General features: G+C 33.8%; 2 protein-coding genes across 5 annotated transcripts in view; one reads left to right on the forward strand and one right to left on the reverse strand.

The window, feature by feature from the left end:
• Positions 1-2439: 2439 nt before the first annotated feature.
• Positions 2440-13151, forward strand: LOC126740986 (PAX3- and PAX7-binding protein 1). The gene is made up of 5 exons (XM_050447213.1): positions 2440-2757; positions 2899-3112; positions 6433-6633; positions 6688-6864; positions 11610-13151. The coding sequence occupies exons 1-5, from the start codon at positions 2560-2562 to the stop codon at positions 13109-13111; spliced, it is 2292 nt and encodes a 763-aa protein (XP_050303170.1). The 5' UTR covers positions 2440-2559; the 3' UTR covers positions 13112-13151.
• A 4530-nt stretch (positions 13152-17681) lies between these two features.
• Positions 17682-19072, reverse strand: part of LOC126740992 (tyrosine-protein phosphatase corkscrew) — a 49174-nt gene continuing 47783 nt past the window's right edge. For all 4 annotated transcript variants that reach the window (XM_050447251.1, XM_050447227.1, XM_050447236.1 and 1 more), the window contains one exon: positions 17682-18405. In XM_050447251.1, the coding sequence (XP_050303208.1) occupies positions 18385-18405 (21 nt within the window). In that variant the 3' untranslated portion in view covers positions 17682-18384. The remainder of the gene's footprint in view (positions 18406-19072) is intronic.

The raw sequence follows: 19072 nt of genomic DNA on the forward strand, positions 1-19072 counted from the left end.
AAAGTGTTACCCAAGTATTTGAACCTGGCGCGCGTGAGTGCTGGGCACTCCCCGACTACATGGTCAACGGTTTCATCCTCCTCACAGCACCATCGGCATTCCGGGTTGTCCGCAATACCGATAGTATGGAGATGGCTTCTTAAGTGCCAGTGACCAGTTAAAAGACCTGTCACTAGCCGAATTTCGCGTCTTTTTAGGCGTAGTAGTTTTTTGGTGAGACAGGCAGAGGGCCCACCTATGTGCGCTTTGGCTTGTCTCATACCAGGGGACTCACTCCATCTTCGGTGGGTCCACTTGTCCAGCAGACCCTTCATTGACGCGATTGCAACGCATTTGGCGATACCAACTATGGGTTCCGGCCCCATCGGCACATTCACGGATCCCAGTCTGGCAAGAGAGTCCGCTTCCTCAATTTGTTCCACCTATTTTTAGGTTCTAATTAGTATCTGTATATTATTTAGCATCTGTATTAGCACCCATTTACTTTTGAGAATCCACCTCTTGTTGAGAAGTACTATTTTGGATGTTGTATTTTAATAACATGTTTACTAAATTTATTGCTCTTGCACTAGCATTTGGATTACCAAAGTAAATTTTCTTAATCCTTGGGTCTAAAAGGGTAGATAGAGTTTAAATGTTATCTTCAAAACATAAAAGAACATTAATTTAATAAAAATATACTATTATGAGTTTCTAAACCAAATCACTTACATAGGAGTTATGGGAATCACAGAAAAGAAACTGCAAATAACCTAATAATTCTATAAACAAACATCAGCGCCCACCAAAGCAGGGACAAAGTTCCTGGCCTGGTAACTTTTAGCCCAGTCAGAAGCTCGCATTTTAGCAACTTCACCTTTATTTACACTTTACAAAATATAGCAGCGTTGATTGAATATTTGAATATACAAATATTCAATCAACGATAGCAGTCTGAAACCTGAAACACTCCAATTTTACTTGATTAAATTAGAGTGTAAAATTGGAGTGTTCAGAGACAACCAAAATGTTTGGTTGTCTCTGTAATCAATGTACAATGATAGATGGCGCTTCCAATTATAAATGGGATCGATATCTAGGTAGTAAGATTAAAACTAAATTATCCACTGTTAAAAGGCTTTCTTCCATTTATTTTTTCTGTATTTTAAAAAATAAACTTGTAAGATCATTTAGATTATTGAATCTTCGATTTTAAAAACAAATACATCGATTACTGAAAAGATCACCTTGAAAAAATCGATCGATTTTTGCGGGAGAATAGATCAATCTTTGAATAAAATCGACTAGAATCGTCCAGCCCTATCAGTTTCTATTTCCTTTGGCACAACTGAAATTTGTCAGAGTGACCAACATCGAAAGGACACAATCACGCAAAATAGCGGCCACCTGGCAGTGGTCATTTTCCTGTTCGTTTTCCTATATATCTGTGTTCTGTGCTGTTCATTGAATTGGCAGTCCAAGTATATTCATTAAGTTCGTGTTATAACGTGTTCCCTTAATCTTTTTTTTTTCTAGAATAAAGTGTTAAGTGTTACCAACATAATAATACCCTAAAATCATTTTATTCACATTGTGAGAGTTATGGGTATGCAACCCAACCTACATTGCAGAATTGAATAGTCTACATCAAAGCAGATAATATCTACATTTGAGTCGTCTCGAACTACTGTTTTTCTCTAGCAATATGTCTAATTATACCCGAAAAACATTATTTTATTCCCATCCTCTTCTAATTATCAAATTGAGATATATAAATGAGAGTTTTTCCACCTCACATTAACGAATTTCGGAATTATTTGAATTCCGAACTTCGGAATTTAAAGAATTCAATTCTTTGAATTAAAAAAATAATTTTCAGATTGAGATAGTGATATTTAAATGAGAATTCGATTTTTCCTCCTTTTTCTATATCATCGTTTCATCTTCTAAATAGAAAAACACAATTTTTTTCTCCCGTAATCTGTCGAATTATACCCACAAAATATCATTTTATGCCCCTCTTCTTCTAATTTTTACACTCAGGTAAGGATATATAAATGATAATTCAATTTTTCCATCTTTTTCTATATCATCGTCTAGTTTTCTAAATAGTCTTTGGATCGCCTGGATATAGTATTTATCTATCTATTGAGATTGAGAATTCCATTTTTCCACCTTTCATCTTCTAAATACTGTTTCCTTAAGAAACCTTAGTTTGTAGAGGTTTGGGGCCACCATAATTCGATTTAGGTCTTCATTGTTAATATCTGGACGAAAAATTATTAAAATCCCTTGGGAATTTCAGCAGATATGGGTATTATATTTATTAAATAACAGCGGGCGCGGACTATAAATCGGTCGCTGGCAACCGACATATGCTGTGTTCTCGATTTTGGTCGCTGGATATCGATCGGACGCTAGCTCATCGCAAAATCAGCATTTTGACGTTTTACCTAACCTCACTTCTCTAGTTTTGACAATTAGATTAGCAACGAAAACAGATCCAAAATAAAACAAACCATAAAACGGCTTTTTTTTAACGAATTTCCTAATTATAGCGGTTTTTGAAATATTTCGAAGATGTCTCTTTTTAGGAAACCAAAGAAAAATATCGTGCAAAGGCGAGTATTTACGGAAAACGATGAAGAGGACGAGGAAGAACGAGTGGAAGTGCAAGAGATAGTGAAGGAGCAAAGGGCTAAAAAAAAGGAGAAAAACAGCAAAAGTAAGCAAAAATTGCTCAGTTTCGAGGTCGAGGAGGAAGGAGAAGTCTTTCAGGTAAGTCTTGTACATATGAAAAATCTATCAGTGTTTTTATTCTAACATTATTGAACTCAATTATTGCTTCAGTTTGTACTTATTCCTGCCCTATATTTCTTATCACTAATTCCTCATTAATACATATTATCTAAAAACTAGGTAAGAAAGTCTTCACATCAAAAGAGAGTGATGAGAATGTTCGAAAAAGAAAAGAGAAAAAAAGACAAAGATAAAGAGAAATCATGCCCCAAAGAGGACCAGAATAAAGTGACATTGGATGAGGACACCATTCTAGTTGTCAGACAGAATCATAAAAAACCACCTACTCCTCCACCACCCCCTATTTTAAGTGGGAGAGATGCCTTGTGTGCTGGTGAGTGAATGTTTCATATTTTTAACAGTAACTTACTTCTCTAATAATAATTTCTCTAATGTTGACATTGAAATAGCAATAAAGATTATTTAATAAATAAATCATATTCACAATATTAAAATAACAATTCTCCAAGCTTTAACAATATAGTAATTACTAAGAAATAGTAATTACTTGTAGAGTAGGAATTTATTTAATCTAATAAGAATATTGAATTAAAAACACTTAAAACTAATTAGGAAAAATAATCTAACACAAAAATATTACACAATTATCAACTATACAACTGTCACACAATTTTGGTACAACACATCACACACAGTGCTCATTTTTGTAATAAGAATACTGAGTGAAACAAGTATTCTGAACAAGACCCCAGAATGGAATATCATAATGAAGATGTGATTCGATTAGAGAGAAATATGCCAATCCCAGGTTGAATAATATAATATGAAGAGCATAGCAACCAAAAAAGAGTTTTCTCTGCAACTAAATTATGTGGCTTTCAAATTTTAAGGAATTACCAATGTACAGGCCCAGGAACTTGCAGTACATGAATGGAACAATATTTTATTGGAATTACACTATTTCTCCAGACACTGCATATCGCAAACAATTGCACACTTGAACTTTTGAGAATCCCTGTCATGCCAAAGTATTGTTGTATCATCTGAAAAAATCGTGAAGTATGCACTAATGTGTTCATGTTCCTAATAATAGGAACATGAACTATTAAACAAAATCCTCTCCTTACAATATGATACAAGAGAAAAACCACTTCAGGGTGACTCCTCGGAAACCATAAATTTCCAGTTTATGTAACATGGTTTGATGGTGCACTCAATCAAAGTCAAAATATGCTTTATCTGAACAATATAAAGTTCCTATAGATAAAGCTTTTCCATATTAGTCAAAGTAAAAAATGCTTTATTGTTCAACATAAACATGTCATAAACAAAGCCACTTATAAACTACATTTAACCACTAGTGTTTGAAATATTTATATAAAAAAAAATTAAAACAAAATCTCAAACAAACACTTATTAAACTGAGAGACGTCGAGAACAAACAGCATTTTGTTAAAATTAAAAACTTTTTTCCTTTCAATTTCATGTTAAAACTGAGGTAAAAAAAAAACTCCATGAGAATCACAATTTCTTACAAGTAGGTCTAAAATGAGTCCCCATAGACCTCCAGCAAGGAGTAGCAAGCTCTTGTCCCGAGCAGATTTTTTAAATGGCGCTTAAACATCCCAGGACCAGTTGCATCTCTGATGTTTTCCTGTGATGTGTGATGTTTGATGGTAGGTGGTTGAAAATCTTTATTCCCTCATAGAAAATTGATTGGATTAACTGTCATGAATCTATGTCTATTTTTATAAATTATACATGCCACCTCTTGCATATAAAGGCAGAAGATTGTAAGTATACCTTCTTTTATAAATAGTGTATGACAGGTATCTCTCGGCTTAGCTCCACAGATATATCGTACGGCTCATTTTTGAAGCGTAAACAATGTCTGTAGCAAAAAATCACTAGCGTTTCACCAAAAACAGATTCCATAGTGAAGGTAAGACTCTATTAAGGCAGAGTAAACTGTTTTGCCCAACCCAGCTCCAAGTTCTCCAAAAACTCACCCTAACAAAAAAGCCTTTGACAAAGCGCTGCCACATGTTCCCGGTATTTAAGTTCTTTATCACTAACCATCCCTAGAAACCTTGCTTCATTAATTGACTTCACCGGCGAATCGCCAAAAAAAACACTGTCGAGAACACATCTAAAACTGGCCGCCGTCATTGTGGCTCTCAGAGATTCAATGTCTGAGCTGTGCCAGAGCACGGTCGTATCGTCAGCAAACAATGTAAATTTCCCCTGCACATTGAGGTTCGTTAGATCTTTGATGTACAGGAGAAATAGGACGAAACCTTAAACAGAGCCCTGCGGCACTCCCCGCATGAGAGGGTGAGTACTCAGTACCCACACATACACGCTGGCGACGAGCTCCTAAATAGGAAGAAGACTATCTCGCAGACACCCTTCTAAAACCATAATGGTGTAGCTTCCGCAACAGAATCTCGTGACTGACACAGTCAAATGCTTTTGACAAGTCACAAAACACTGCGGCGGAAGCCCCACCACCATTAATTTGGCAATAGGGCTTATGAAGGAAGTTTTAGACTGCATCGCTTGTGCCAGTGTCCCGTTGTAAACCAAACTGAAATCTGTTTAGAATATTATTGTGTTTTATAAACGATAATACACGATTTTTTACTGATATGATTCCATGATCTTTGACAAGCTAGGCAAGAGCGATATTGGTCTAAAGTTTGAGGGATCAGTGTACCAGTTTTGTGAATTGGAACAACTTTAGCCAACTTTAGGTATGGTGGAAAGGTACCGTTTTCTCATGAATAATTGATTGCATCGGCCAATATCGTCAAAGCAGCATCTGGCAAGCTTGTGAACACTTTAATTAATATACCATCTTCCCCTGCAGAGTTTTAATTTTTGATGGAGTATAAAACCTCCTTCAATTCAGACAAACTGGTAGGATTAAAAAAAAAAATTTTGTACAGGACACTGCAAAAAAGAAAATGGATCTATTGGCTATTATATTTTGTTCCAAGGTGTGAGCCACAGTTGAAAAAAATTTGTTCAATTCGTCAGCAGATAATTCAGGGATTGACAATCTCTGGTTATTACAGGCTCTAGTAGTATCAATAATGATTTTCCAGCTCTCTTTTGATTTGTTGGAAGCCTATCAAAACGGTTTGAGTAGTAGAACCGTTTAGAAACTCAGATTAGCTGGCGATATAGTGAACGATAAGAATTAAAATATAAATTAAATACTTTATTATTTGTAAACTTCTGTATTGTATGTAGGCAGCGTAAGTTTCTAGAAGACTATTTTTTAAATTACATAATTTTTTATAGAAATTAATTACAATTTAGAACGGCGGTGATTTAGTGATAAATCCAATAAACTTTCCTCCGTCGACGTTCTAATATCAAGACTATGATATGAAAAAAAATTATATTTTTCTTAAATTACAATATTTTTAATAAAAAATACTATTTAGAACGAAAAATTTAATAAAATTTCCTTCATTACATCTGTTCTAACATCAAGATAATGTTTTAAAAAAAGCCTATAAAAAATTGCATAATTTTAAATAAAAAATTAACTACAATTTAAAACTATTCTAAAAATATTTACTTTGAAATATATGCTATGTTGTAATTTAATAGATTAATAAACCTGGTAGTATAACATGTGGTAATACTATCAAAGCTCAATAACATAGGGTGATTTTCTTTTAGGAAAGGGAGATCTTTCATCGGAAGAAGATAATAATGAAGAACAAAATCACCGCTTTTCCAGGCCAGAAAATGTGAAAAAAGTCCTTGAGTCCGGAGCAATCCCCGATGCATCAATGATCCATTTTGCCCGTAAAAAACGTCAAAAAGCCAGAGAAATGGGCGATTACATTTCCGTGGAAGATGAGGAGCCTGAAGACACAGGTAACACACAACCAATTCAATTCAATAAAAAGTTTTATATTGGCCTATTTTCAGGGCGTTTAGTAAGAGACGATGATAATGAAGAGAGCGATGAAGAAAGGATAGAAATGGACCCTAATATGGTAGTGAAAAGGGACATGGAGAAGAGAAGAGAACAGTTTTTATTAGCACAAGAGTCTGATAAAGAGTTGGATGAATGGGAGGATCAACAAATTAGGAAAGGAGTCACTGGTATGCACAAACCATTTTTATAATATTAATAACTAGCTGAATGCCTGCGGCGTTGCTCGCGTGGAATCTGAAAATAAAAGTACCACTGAAGAACTTCTTTGTAAACAACATTTTTTGTTTTGCCTTCTTGTGTCAGTTTCTTGGTGAACTTGTTCTAGAATTGTTCATGCGTAAAGCAATCCTGTCTCAAATCAATCCCTGCTGTCTTTGAGTCTGGCCCTGCGACTTGTATAAACAAACCAAAAAGTTCTTTAAAAAAAAGAGATGCTTCCTTCCGTGTGCCGCCTTATATTTATAGTGATTTCTTACAGCGTTGTCAAACGTAATTTTATTTCGTGAACACGGCCTCAGGATAAAATGTGTACTTTGCCATCATAAAAATACTATAATCTAAATATTTTTTTTTATTGATTATCAGTCTCATACAAACGTAAATTAAAAAAATTAAATTTTGGAAAAAAAAACGTGAAAGTTATGCAGCAAAATAAAATTGTTTACATGCAACGGAAAGACCCCACTGGATACCCGGTTCTCGTCCGATCACCGAAGTTAAGCTGTTATTTTCTTTTTTTAAACTTTTTAGTACGTTTATGCAAAAAAGATATTTTAATACCGCTTTTTAAAGTTAAAAATAAATATAAAAAGTTTCCTTATAATTTCTCCCCCTTTTTTCACCTTGCCTCTTTCTGGCCAACATAAAAAATATGGTACGTAATATGTATGGAACATAGAAATAATATGAAACACCAGTGGTGTTTTTTTTTTGTTTTTTTTTTGTTTTTTTAAAATAAAATCGTTTTTGAAATCATTTATTTTTTAAATAATTGTAGATTTTAACCCTGTTTACCTTAATACACCCCTAGCATAAACAAAATTTGATGAATTTGAAAAATTGATACTTAATATGTAAAAATATCAATTTTCCACTCTATAAGTTTAAAAAGAAAGAATTTTCGTAGGTTTTCATCCCATTTCATCCCTTCAGGGTGTCGGAATTTTCGAGAACCTGTTGTTTTCACTAAAATTAAATTAAATTGAAGTGTTTTGCAGTTTTTTTTTCGAAAAGCAATCCATTTAAGGATAAAAAAAGATGTTAAAATCTTAAAGGGTGGTTTTGACTCCTTTAAAAAAAACGTTTTTTTAAAAAGTTACATAGTTTTTAAGCTATGATACATAGGAAGGCGTGGTTTCAACCCCTTCCTGATGGAATTTCAAAAAATCCCTTCTTAGTGAACGCCTACATAACCATAGGAATGTTGTCCCCAAATTTCATATTTCTAGGTTTTGCCGTTTGGGCTGTACGTTAATTATCAGTAAGGACAAGTCTTTTTATATATAAGATAATAATGTTTATAAATATGTGGTGACCACTATTCAATAAAAACTAGTAAAATAATAATAAAAATACTATATACCCACCAAAGAAAATTATTATTGGTGGTATTTTAGGAGGAATGAGCGCATAATACTAGAAGTATATAAATAAAATAAAATTAAACACAAATAAGAGCGATACAAAACATACAACAGAAATAGAACAGCAGCAATACAAACTTACAATAATATAAAAATATATTAAGATGCAGATGTAAAAGTGGCAAAATAATTTAATCTTATTTAGGATTATAAATTTTAATTTGAATACCAAAACCAGGTCATTGGAGCAGTTTTTTGATTTCGAAGATGTATAATTTAGGTCTATTCATTTGTATCTACGTTTTATTAGCATTTGAGTTCTTTTTCTTTCTTGGTCCATATTTAACCATATTCGCAATGGAGATTTAAACATATAGAGTGTGCCACTTAAGATGGATACAAGCCAATATATTAATTGTTTGTTGAGCGATCTTTTTTATTTTTGGTAAGAGGCTGCATGAGTGACTCTATGGCGCTCACTTTGCCTAGACGATGAAATACAACATCTCATAGACGTACGTTTTAAAGGAGTTTGATATTTTTCGATTCAAGAGTAAACTACCTTTAGGATACTATTTATTTCAAATCTGTTAAATTATATTGAATCCTCCTCGCTTAAATTCTAATTTTAATAAATATTGATACAAGGTGTGTCATTAAAATAAGATATTTTTATTTATTACTTACGACGCCACTGGATAAAAAACTAAAAGTCAACTTCTCTAATCAAACTGCCGTAATTTTTAATGCATTTTTCATAAATTTTCCTGTTTCTTAAGCAAACTTTTCGTAATTCTTGACTAGAAATTTGTTCACATGCATGTCTCATTGGAGTTTTCAATTCTTTTAATGTTCGTGGACGGGTTTTTTAATAGCACCTCACAGAAAAAAATCCGGAGGATTGAGGCCTAGGGACCTAGGGAGCGATGTTGCAAAAAGATTATTGCGACCAAAACACCCAACCCACTAAACCTAACTTAACCGAAGTATCTTAATAAAGTAAATTTAAGATAGTGAAAAAATATTTCAATTATTTACTTATACACCTTTAGCACCTGTAAATATTAATTTAAATATTAGTTATAGAGAAAAAAAGCAACAACATTTGAATGTGAAGCGAATGCTATGATAAAAATAAAAGATAGGTATGTAGGTACAGTGGTGGGCAACTAATTAGAAACAGTGTGAATAAATTAATAAAAATCATAAATCTTTTGTAAACAAAATTGTTTATTTTTACATTTCTCGCCCATTGTCGTAACTAACATTTACCTTTAATATTACCATAAATTTAGTGGATTTGTCTTCACATATATACTTTAAAAAAAAAGTTAATTTTTTATACAAATATTGAATTGGACAACTAATTAGAGACCAAAGAATTATCAATTTAAAAAAACAAAATAAGAACTCTAAACTCTAAATAAATCAATATTTTGTAGCAAATCCCTTATTTTCAATGACAGCTCTACATCTCCTGGGCATTGACTCCACCAGATGTTGACATCTCGCTAGTGGTATCGATTTCCACGCCTGCTCTGCTTCTTCATCAGCAAACGGCAATATGTGGTTTTCCATAATATCTTTATATTTTTCTTGGTCAAGAATACCGTCAATTTTCACTAATGGACCAACACCACGCCACGAAAAACATGCCCATAATTTTATATTTCCACCTCCATGTTTGACTGTGCTGGTTGTATACTTTGACCCCTTGGTCTTCTCACAAATATTCTACCATCACTACCAATGCGATTTATTTTTGTCTCATCAGACCATAATACTTTTTTCCACTCTTTAATGGTCCAATTAATATGGTCCTTAGCGAATTTTAATCTAGCCTGGCGATTTTTCTTCTTTAGCAGTGGTTTCTTGCGGGATACTCGTCTAAATAGGTTGGCCTCATTAAGTCGTCGTCTAATAGTTCGTGATGATATCGCGATAGCTGGAGAAAGTTCTTTAATCTGGTTGGAGGTTAAAAATGGATTCATTTTAGCCATTCGAACAATAGTTTCATCAGTTCGTTGGCTGGTTTTTTTAGATCTTCTTGCGTGGAATATTTTCGTACGTTTTATGTTCTTTTATGTGTTTGAGTGCATAGAAAACCATTTTTTTTGAACATTTTAGGTGGTCAGCTATTTTACTATAAGTCCAACCTCTTTCCCTTAGCGTAAAAATTATTTTACGAATTGACGGATCACAATTTTTTTTCTACCCATTTTAAACTGTGGAAGACACAAAGACAAGGCTTGTAGATACAAAAAACACAAATTGTTACCAGTACAAAGGTTTGAAATGAACTATACGCGCGTTTATTTTCGTCGTTTCTAAGTAGATGGCCAACTGTGTTATCTATAAATTTTGTTTATATTCTGCATTCCTTACAAATTTCTTAGTGGAATGTCTATAAATAAATTATATATTGCTGTTGTATATATAAAAAGCTAATAACAATATGATAAAGATGAAGGACTTTTCAAACTAATTAATGATTTCTAAGAGATTGAGGCAAGTAATTTTTATAATATTTTGTGGTAGCTTGTTCCATATACTAGCGATTTGGTAAGGATGATATTATAAGTATATATAACTAAAGCGCAGTTCCTGGTCCATCACTAGTCCTTTCTAAATTTGTTAAAAAAGGTATCCGTCATCTTAAAAATTTTCATTGAGCCATTTTGGTCGGAATAGTCCTTTTGTAGTATCAATAAATATGATATGTATATCCTATCAATAAATAAAATTTAATCTGTTCATGAACATTAGAAGAATTGAAACCTAAGAGAGCTATCTGAAAACTTAAATCGATTATTAGGTTGATATTAACCAGTGTAAAAAAAAACGGTTATTTAATATTTTAATTTTGTTAATAACTTTTTTTTTACTTTTCGAAACTCATCATCATACAATAAATTGCCCGGATTTTTATTTCTATTTTATAAGCATCATCCCTTTGCTTTATCATTTCAAGAATTTCTCCATTAATCCAGGTATTATTTTCTTTTATTTTTACTGTTTATGACTCATTTTTAGTTACTTGGATTAGCTCATTTAATTCTCAAAATGATAATATCCCAGCTTTTCGTTATTATGATTTATTTTAAATGTAAGGTGACTTTGGTCGGAAAGATATTTGTAGTAAATCACTACAACATCCGTCAATAACTTTGAGCCTAGATCTGTTAACACATGATCAGTTACGCTTTGCTTATTTTCTATTTCTTTTTTACTCTTGTTGCATTTCACTTCTATGTTATGCTCATAAATATCAACTTACGAACAAAAATTGTGTTTTTTGTACATACCTTACATGCTCAACGTTTTTCCAGGTCCAATCAGTTTGCCACCGCCTACCCTGAACACCGTCGAACCCCATCAAAACTCCAAGTTGTCCGCCCCCCTTAGTTTACCCCCAGATCTCCCCCGTACCCCTCAAGCCATAGCGGACCAACTGAGGGAACATTATAGAGAAATATGTGCCTCCAAAGAGTCGCACATCACCAATTTACAACAAATCGAATTGGACTTAGATCGGGCGCGAACGGAGGCTGAAACATTGAAAAAAGTCGCACCCGAGGTAGCGACCCGTTTCCGATTTTATCAAGAATTAAGGGGTTACATAACGGATCTGGTGGAGTTTATGGATGATAAAATAAACGATATAACCGCTTTAGAAGGGCGAGCGTTAAAACTGATGCAAGCAAAAGCGACTTTTTTGATGGAGCGGCGTCGACAGGACGTCAGGGACGAAATGGGCGGCGAGGCGCAGGCGGACGAAGAAAAGGTGCGTCGGGCGGCAGAGCGAGAGGGAAGAAGATCACGCAGGCGTCGTGCCAGAGAAACATTGGAGGGTAACACGGTGAAACACGTCGAGGGCTTAAGCAGTGACGAAGAGATGGGGGTGCAAGACCAACTTTTCTTCGACAAAGAGCAAAACGACGTGGAGCAGGATATATTCAAAGAGGAGGAAATGTTTTCGATATCGAACATCCTCACGCGCTTCGACCAATGGAAAACCAAGGATTTATCCGCGTATAACGAGGCCTACGCCTCACTGTGTTTGCCGAAAATAATTGCGCCGTTAATACGCTTAAATTTAATTTTTTGGAACCCGCTCCAAAGCGAAATCCCTTTAGACAAAATGGACTGGTATAGACCAGTAGCTTTATATAGCCTAAGCACTGAGGAAACCGAAAGTAGTTTAATAAAAGACCCGGACGTTACACTATTGCCTACGCTTATAGAGAAGATTTTAGTGCCTAAGCTGGCAACGTTAGTGGATAAATGCTGGGATCCTTTGTCCAGCTCGCAAACCCTACGGCTGGTGGGCACGGTGAAAAAGTTGGTGCGGAAATTTCCGACCTTGACGCCGGAAAGTAAAAGTTTGACGACGCTGTTCAGTTCGATTCAGCACCGGATCAAACAGGCTTTGGACAGTGACGTGTTTATACCGATCACGCTCAAAATGGCGGACAGTAGGCATCAGCAGTTCTTCCAAAGACAATTCGCCAGCGGCTTGAAACTGTTAAAGAACATCGCCAGTTGGCAGGGGATTTTAAATGAGAAACGGTTAAAAGAGTTGGCGCTTACGTCCCTGTTGAATAAATACTTGTTGAGCGCGTTAAAATTTTGTAATTTAACAGACGCCTGCTCGAAAATGAGATTGATTAGTCAGGTGCTGCCGATAGTATGGCTTCAGGAGGCTTCCGTGGAGTTTCAGATGTTCAAAACGTCGATTGGTACTCTCCAAAGGCAACTGGACAAAAATAATCCCCTCCATTTAGAATCTATTGATATATTAATGACTTTAATGAAAACCTTAAGGCAATGACGAGTATTGTTTTGTAAATAAATTTGTTTTTACTAAATAACCTCGTTTTTATTTTTGTTTTACTAAGAGTGACGGGAATTTTTTTTAGATATCTTAATGGATTATATTTCATGTCTCTCAGTCCAGGAATATATTGATTCTGTGAGTAAATACAGCAAATTTTCACTACTTTTAAGAATATTTTTCCAAAAACTTGTGATATTTATTTAATTATTAAATGAACGGGATCTTTCCATTACAGCACAAAGCAAAAAAAAATACTATAAAGATAATAATATTAATAAAAATAATAATTAATATAACAAAGACGCCGCCAAAATGCAGGGCCCCGTGATAAGAGGTTCTACGTATTGTGGATAAATAAACCCGAGAGGTCTCACGACTAACCCCAAAAAAACAGAGCTCCTACTATTCCGCCATTGCACCTGTTGTACAACTCGAGGCAATGAAGATGCTACATGAAAAAATCTGGTCACAGGATGTTTAACAGTACCCTCGCCTTCTTTCTCATGAACAGTGAGAGTATGGCACCTGATGATACTGTCTATTACAAGGATTTTGTAACCCAGACGACAGGCAGACAGAAGTAGCTACTTTCAATGCAGCAACTCTTCTCTAGCATTGGTACTCTTGGACTACTCAAAAGCCTTCGACAAGATAAATTATGGTTTGCTCTTGGCTCTTTCAGTTACTTAGCTCTTACGTTCAATGATCTGGTTTCGGTTTGAAGACCTTTCGGAAGGTTTGAGTTTCAGCTGGAGTTCCTCAGGGATCTTATTTGGGACCCTTACTTTTTACCTTGTATACGTCGCAAATGGCTACTAAACTTAAATACGTCTTCGCTGATACTCATTGATGACACCCAGATCTGCCTAACTTTTCGTCAGAGAATATTTTTGGAAGACAATGCTAAACTTTGTGTCCTTTTCTATTAATCATTGTCTGAAACTTAATCCTAAAAAATGCTAAGCACTTTTTTTTGGGGGTCTACAATGTTAACAGAGTAGTCAAGAATTGATGGGGGTGCCTTGGTAAAGAAAGACATAAATACTCTGCTTTGAAATCTGGAGTTGATGCGTGATGTAGATCTGAGATTTTCAGACCATTGTATTAAGAAAGCGTTTGTTAATCTAAAATTTATATGCGTTAAACACAACTATTGAATACTCAATTGCAAAACTTTTTGTGAGAGCATAGTAGGTACCATCGCAATTTAACTTTTGTGATGTTCTGTAACACCACTAATATTATACTTTTTATTAGATTATAACTATACCCTATTTCTTTTTCCGTACGAATAAAGTGCTCATTTATTTAAAAGTTCTATAAACATAGGAAGAATCTTCTTCTTTTTCTATGTGGAACAAGATGATAAAATAGGTCAGTTTTACCAAAATCAAATCCGTATCACCCATATAATCGCCTCAAATCCAGGTCCAATCTTACAAGGTGTCTGAGACAAATAGTCCACCCTAGAAACCTTGAAAAATAAATTGTTTAGCTAAAAACGGCCAAACGCGTACCATTAGAGCGAGGACATTTATTGACAGAAATGCCGGTTCTCTGACGTCATATCCCCTCACTCCTCAGAGCCCAATGGCAATTTTTTTTGTAATGGGAATAGGAGTCGAGTAATACTTTGAATTAAATGTACATACGTTTATTCCCTACATATTCCTACTTTTATTTTATTTGAAATTTTGAATATTCAGACACTAAAATAGAAGAAGAGCAAGCCGAGAGCGGCAGATAGAAAACAGAAAGCAGAAGCACACCCAATAGCAGAAATGTATAATTCTAGTCCGACAATCACAAGCGTCAATGCCGGGAAGATTATCAACGTCCAATCTAGATCCAGATGATTTAGTTTCAACAGGATTACCATGTGTAGGATGCAAGCATGGCTTGCTCACTTTCATTTATTGTCGAGAATATCCTGCTGACTATCGATTTGCAAAGCTAATATAAGGTCCCCGGCAGGTCCACCAAATTACCCGATAGGTGTGCTGTAGCGGGACCGTCGACAGTCTATCGGGCCGGAGACTGTATCCCCTCCACAATGATTGCGTCACACTAGTGGCCGGCGGGAATCGCGCCTCGCTTTTTAAATATTACTATTGCAATAATACTGCTACTATTGCAATAATAGTGGGCGTTTTGGGGTCCAAATGGAAAATTCGTTTTTTAAAGAGTTTTTTACTACAACCGATACTTGAACACTTAAAGCATCAGTGATTAACAGTACCACTACTAATACTATTATTAATACATTTGATGATTCTTTGTCGTATAACGAAATAAGCATATCTGATAATGATTTAAGATATGACTCAAGTATGCCAAAGATTATTTTAATAATATAATTATAACCACACGTACACTTTGTTTCAAACTATTATTTCTGAAAGATAAGAAAAAACATTTTTAAATTTCACTAAATTTTCCCACAAAATCATTTTTAAAACATTTGCGTTAAAAAAAATGGAGGTAGCAAATTTTGAAATGGATAAATACAATTGTGACTGTGGTAACAACTTATCAACACTTACTGAAAAATGTATTAACACCTTTTCAAATATCCTTTTAAATAGTTATCACAAGGCCAAAAACAATATTATCCAGGAAGATTTATTAAAATAAAAAAAGAGAAAGTTGGGAAAGTTTTCTGGAAAATCCGAAATTAAAGAAAGATAATTCGAAAATGTATTGAAAAGGCCAATAATCGTTAATTTGGTATTTTTTAGTTTGTTTTTTGTTTTATGACTAATTTACCCACCTTTTCACTTGACAAATTTAAATTTTTATAAAATTTGTTTTTTGTAGGTAGTTATTTTTGTTTAGATATTAATTAAGTATATTTATAAATTATTTTTTTGTTGCCTATATATTTTTGTTTTTGTACAAAGACTTTTAATAGGTTTGTGTTAAGTTTTTTTTTCCGGAAAATACATATATTATTTGAAATAAAACATGTCTAATAATTATCTTGTTTTATAACATAATTTTATCCTAGGCAATAGTGAGATATTATGTTAATTTTCTTGAAATAATTAGCAGTTAAAAATTTTAGATATTTTTTTTTTACTTACTGTAAGGCTTAAAAATAAAAAGTAACTTTTTAAATTTATGGCTAAAAATATTCCATGTCCAATAATTTTTACTTCAACTTACTACGAGTAATTGTTTCCGAGATATTTAAATTTAAATATATTTTCGACGTCGTTCTGTGTGTAAATTAAACGGGGCAAAGCTGCAATACACGGCCACTAATGTGACGTCACGCCAACCAGTCTCCGGCCCGATAGACTGTCGACGGTCCCGGCTGTAGTCCATTCAGCCTTACGCCAATTAGAGCTCAGCCAACCCCAACCATCCCAAATTCAGTGAGTAGATTAGAAATAGCAAACTTTACTTTATTAGCATTTTTTGGATCTCTAAAGGCTTTACAAGTTAAAAATCTTAAACCGTATTCCGAGGTACAGTATCACAATAAATCTTAAAACGGAGTTAAATAAAAGGGTTCTATTAAGCTTTTGTAACTATATATTTTTCAGTTGTCATATTTCTTAAAATATATTTGTCCTGGGCCTACCAAAACTAGTTTAATTTTTCTTTAAAATATCTGAAGAAGTAATCAATAACATGTAATTATCAATGATTTGACATTTTTGGAGAGGTTCGAAGCACTGATTTTCATATTTTCTTAAATATTGTTGATTCATTTTTTTAATATTTAGTTCAGAAGAGGTATGTATGTATGTAATGCAATGGGGTATGGCTCAGGCTGGCCTTTTGCACAATAGAAACACACATTAAAGCAGTCACGGCCCACTTCACTTTTTCTAATTTGATAGTTTAATCGGGTTTAACAATGCTTCACTTTCTTTCATTAGCGAGACGAAAATTTTAGATTTCTTCATGGCTTATAAATAGATATTGCTAGATTGAAATTTCCTATCGGAAACATAAGACACAGTCCACCAGAACCGGAAACCTACCCTGAAGCCTTTCTTAAAATTGGATTTACACCAATCTAAGTATCCAAACAAAAATCCGGGGACAAACTTTTCAGATTTTACGTATAACTGTAGTAGTTCCAATTAATCGATTTTTTTCAAGCAATTTCCACGGGCTGTAGCTCTATGGAGAGCCGTTCTAGGACACATGTTTATAGGAAAGTCTTATTTTGACTCTCACAATATGCTCTTAAAATATTTGCACCGCATTTTGTAGTACCCTGTATCATCTTTTTTTTATCGCTATAAAAATCTTTTCACGTTTGAATAAAAAAAAGGGTTTTTATACATCACTATCCAAGAATGATAGCACATATTGTTCTAATAATATGCCACTAATGTCCCAAACCCTAGAGGAATTATTCTTTAAATATCTTAATGGTATTTAAAACTATGTAAACTTAATGACATTCTTTCAATAGTCCAGGAACATATTGTTATTATCAGTGGATGTTTTTGAAGGAAATTTTGATGTCTAAAGAATTCCTGAGAAAGGGTTTGCAGGTAAAACGTCGTACGCACTTTATTAAAAGGAACACAATAAAAGCCAACAATTAATATATAATTCAATTAAACATATATTTAACGAAATAATTATTACATTTTTTCTTATTATAACACATTTAGACTGACAATTTCGGTATTAAATACAGATTACAATAACATTACGAACTACTGAACGAAATCATCACGTAAATATCACATTTTTCTTTTGTTTAATGTGAAAAGTTATCACCAAAAATTACAAATATAAATTTTCGTATGTACCTATTTAAATTTATAAGCTCTTTCCGGAAAGTAAATAAAGAGTTGTCTTTTTCCCTTTTTCATTTTTATACTTAAACATACAAAAGATGCATGAAAAACATCCCGAAAAGCTTTAATATTCACAATATATAATAAACAGGGTGACACATACCGTTATTGTCGATTCTATACGAGGGGATGCTCAAAGAGGACAACAAGTAAACCCATGACAATAATCTCGTAAAACATTAAACTTTTAATCAGTCTATATAGGGGGTGGTCTATTCGCTAATATAAACCAGCAGCACCAACATTCAAAAAATTAAAAAAAAAACGTCTTTTTCTCTCTTCCATATACAGTGCGGCCCAGCAGTGTTATTAACCGAGTGCCCCCGAGGTATAATTTTTTAAAAGAAGCTGTGACGTCACGTTTTCCGTGGTGGAGGGGGCGGGGCGAGGCAGGAGGTGCCGCCACCCGATTGGCCGGTCACATTTTCGTACAGGGTCGGCTTAAGTAGCTCTTCTGGGGGCCTAAAAATTAGATTTTTTGTCTAATATGTGATCTTGGAAAAAAAACAAATATTGAATGTTTATTAAAATACCGTTTAAAAATTTCGAACTCTTTAAAAAATTTATGAATACAGGGGGTAACGAATGCGCCAAAAAGCAATTCTAGGTCAAACTTATGATACAAAGTGTTAAAATATGATTTTCGAATCTGTTTTTTCTCTAGAGCTCAAGTTGTTTTTGAGATATCAACATGACAAGTGACCGTCGATTTTTGGGGATGAGGAATATCGTTTATGCATTTAAACACTATCTTAAGTAATTCTTTATTTAGTTTATTAATAATAGATTTTCCCATATATTCGTTTAGATAAAGATATGACAACACTTTTTGGAACAGTATTTGGAAAATGCTACAAATTGTAATATTGTAAAATTTTTTGACAATAACGCATTATTAGTATTAATAATGCGTTATCATAAAGTCACCATAGTTTGATCGAGTAATCAAGTTTACTGGTATGAATGTTACCAATCTACTCATTGGTAATAATTTATAGTTTATGATATTAACATTAATGATATCTGAATGTACAATATAAATACTTTTTCAGAGGCATTAAAATCCACAACATTAGCCTAAGACAAATAAAGAATGCAAGATAACACTTCATGTGGCATCTTAGAGACG

Source organism: Anthonomus grandis, chromosome 1, assembly GCF_022605725.1.
Source record: "Anthonomus grandis grandis chromosome 1, icAntGran1.3, whole genome shotgun sequence".
Taxonomy (NCBI): Eukaryota; Metazoa; Arthropoda; class Insecta; order Coleoptera; family Curculionidae; genus Anthonomus; species Anthonomus grandis.